The 2,835-nt window shown below is 55.9% G+C and overlaps 1 protein-coding gene across 1 annotated transcript; it reads right to left on the bottom strand.

Annotated features, from left to right (window-relative positions):
• Positions 1-215: 215 nt before the first annotated feature.
• On the bottom strand, positions 216-1,148 carry LOC143692976 (olfactory receptor 14I1-like). Its single transcript, XM_077173056.1, has one exon. The coding sequence runs from the start codon at positions 1,146-1,148 to the stop codon at positions 216-218; it is 933 nt and encodes a 310-aa protein (XP_077029171.1).
• Positions 1,149-2,835: the final 1,687 nt, after the last annotated feature.

The raw sequence follows: 2,835 nt of genomic DNA, 5'->3' as shown, positions 1-2,835 counted from the left end.
TTAAAGCCACCGAGAAAGCAGACCCTCATTGACACAGTCTGTGGCCACAGGGAAGGTGGAGGGAAACAAAATGAGAAATGGCACAATAAATGACATTTATTTGTAGACAAGATTAAAAACCTAAAATAAAAGATAAAGAACCTCCAAAATGAAGCCAACATGTACTATCAAAGGTGACTTTTATTACAAGTGATTTGCAGAAATTGGCCAGCAGTTTAATGTTTCTGAAAGCATCCACTCATCAGTCTCCACACTGCAGCCTTTAGCTCCTGGTTCCTCAGGCTGTAGATGAGGGGGTTCAGGGCTGGAGGCACCACCGAGTACAGAACTGACAGGGCCAGATCCAGGGATGGGGAGGACAGGAAGGGGGGCTGCAGGTGAGCAAATGTGCCAGTGCTGACAAAGAGAGAGACCACAGCCAGGTGAGGGAGGCAGGTGGAAAAGGCTTTGTGCCGCCCCCGCTCAGAGGGGATCCTCAGCACAGCCCTGAAGATCTGCACATAGGAGAAAACAATGAACACAAAACAACCGAATACCAAACACACACTAATAGCAAGAAGCCCAGATTCCCTGAGATAGGATTTGGAGCAGGAGAGTTTGAGGATCTGTGGGATTTCACAGAAGAACTGGCCCAGGACATTGCCATGGCACAGGGGCAGGGAAAATGTATTGGCCGTGTGCATGAGAGCATTGAGAAAGGCACTGGCCCAGGCAGCTGCTGCCATGTGGGCACAAGCTCTGCTGCCCAGGAGGGTCCCGTAGTGCAGGGGTTTGCAGATGGACACGTAGCGGTCGTAGCACATGATGGTCAGGAGATAAAGCTCTGCTGACAGAAAGAACACAAAGAAAAAGAGCTGAGCAGCACATCCAGTGTAGGAGATGTTGCTGGTGTCCCAGAGGGAATTGTGCATGGCTTTGGGCACAGTGGTGCAGATGGAGCCCAGGTCAGCGAGGGCCAGGTTGAGCAGGAAGAAGAACATGGGCGTGTGCAGGTGGTGGCCGCAGGCTACGGCGCTGATGATGAGGCCGTTGCCCAGGAGGGCAGCCAGGGAGATGCCCAGCAAGAGGCAGAAGTGCAGGAGCTGCAGCTGCCGCGTGTCTGCCAATGCCAGCAGCAGGAAGTGCCTGATGCAGCTGCTGTTGGACATTTCTTCTGTCTTGGCATGGGGACCTGTAAGAAAAGTAATCATGGAATAGTTGGGTTTGGAGAGGACTTGAAATATCCCAGCACAGCCTGGGGGCACTTTCCCCCCACTGCCTGCCCAGGGCTCTGCTGCCTGGAGCTGTCCCTGCCAGCAGCTGCTTCCCTGTGCCCAGGGCTGGGCCCTGCCAGTGCTGCCAGAGCCCAGCCCAGCCCTGGGGGCTCAGCTCTGCCCTGCAGAGCCCTCCCAGCTCAGGCCCTGCCCAGGGGCAGCTCTGGCTCTGCAGGCTCTGATGGCAACGTCAGAGCAACCCTGAGGAGGCTGGAAAAGCAGAAGTGATGCAGCCTCTAAGGGGTCCTGTGGTGATTTCTGTTGCTGCCTGGTTTATTATGAACAGAGAATATTTTTTTTTTCTCAACCTTAACTGAGAGATGAATATCAATGTGCAATTTCCAACTCAGCGCAGTAGATTTAAAAAGCAGGATATCCCCTTTTATGCAGCCTCTGCCTTGCTATACTCCCTGTATAATCTAATTGGAAATGTTCTGCACTTAAAGGCCATGCTGGGAGCAGTCCTGAACAATGCAGCATCCTCCCCACACAAGGAGAACACTCCCAAGCCTCACCAGCTGTCTCCTGCCACCCAGATCTTGTCCCCCAGTGCTGGCAGCAGCTGCCAGGGCTGGCTGAGAGCTGTCCCTGGCAGGCAGCAGAGTCCCTGCCCCAGCACAGCGCCCTGGGCTGCAGGACCCTGCTCTGCAGGACAGCCCTGGGCACCCCTGGCTGCTCTGCACAAGAGACAAGCAGAGAATGTACTCACAGGCTCTGCAGGCATTGGCATGTTCCAGCTGCAGGAGATGGCTCCAGGAGCTGCAGCTGCATTGTCCTGCAGCCAGAGGTTCCTGTGCCAAGGGCTGGCAGTGATTGTGCCCCAGGCACTTCTCAGCCCCTTCCCAGCCCTGACTGATTGAAGCTCTCTGTGCCTCTGTGCTGTGCCCGCGCTGGCTGCAGGCAGTGCCCCAGCCCTGCTGGGCTGGCACAAGAGCTGCTCATCAAGAGAAATGTGCTTTTGAAGCTCTTCTTGGTGACCAGGAGCTGCCTCTGGGCCAGGAGCCCAGCCCAGCTCAGCAGCACAGACACAGCACAAGGGCTTTAATCAGCCTCTGGGGCTTTGTGCTCAGGCCCTGAACATCAATCCCTGAGAGGGAGCTGAAGAAACCTCTCCAGAACTCCAAGGCAGAATCCAACTCCAAACTTTCTTGGACTTTTAATGGGTCCCAGAGAGGGACACGACTGAGCAAGTGTCCCCAGGCCCCAGGCAGAGCAGAGAACTGCAGGCAGTGATGACAGGTGGGGACAAAGAGAAGCCAAGTCTTGGTGCCCTAGGGCACAGCAGGGTCTGTGCCAGCAAGGGCTGGGAGGAGACACCTTGTGCTGAGGCCCTGGGGCCTCCTGGCCCAGCCCCAGCCAGGCTGGGCACTGTCAGCCCCTTGTGCTGCCCTCAGCATCCCCCCCTAGCCCACATCCCAGTGGCCTCAAGGATCTGCTGCAAGGAGTCCCTGGGGAGCCTTGCTCAGCAATGGCCCTGGGGGCTCCTTCATGCTCCCTGCAGGGACTGCAGGTTTTTCAAAGGACTTTGGGTTTGGCTTTTGCCTTGGAGTCTCTGAGAGGTTTGTGCAATCCTGGCCTCCAA

This window comes from Agelaius phoeniceus, unplaced genomic scaffold (assembly GCF_051311805.1).
Source record: "Agelaius phoeniceus isolate bAgePho1 unplaced genomic scaffold, bAgePho1.hap1 Scaffold_110, whole genome shotgun sequence".
NCBI lineage: Eukaryota > Metazoa > Chordata > Aves > Passeriformes > Icteridae > Agelaius > Agelaius phoeniceus.
This window is presented reverse-complemented; position numbering and strand designations above follow the sequence as displayed.

Excerpts from the sequence above, each read along its gene's own strand:
- LOC143692976 (XM_077173056.1), bottom strand. The coding sequence starts at position 1,148 with ATGTCCAACAGCAGCTGCATCAGGCACTTCCTGCTGCTGGCATTGGCA.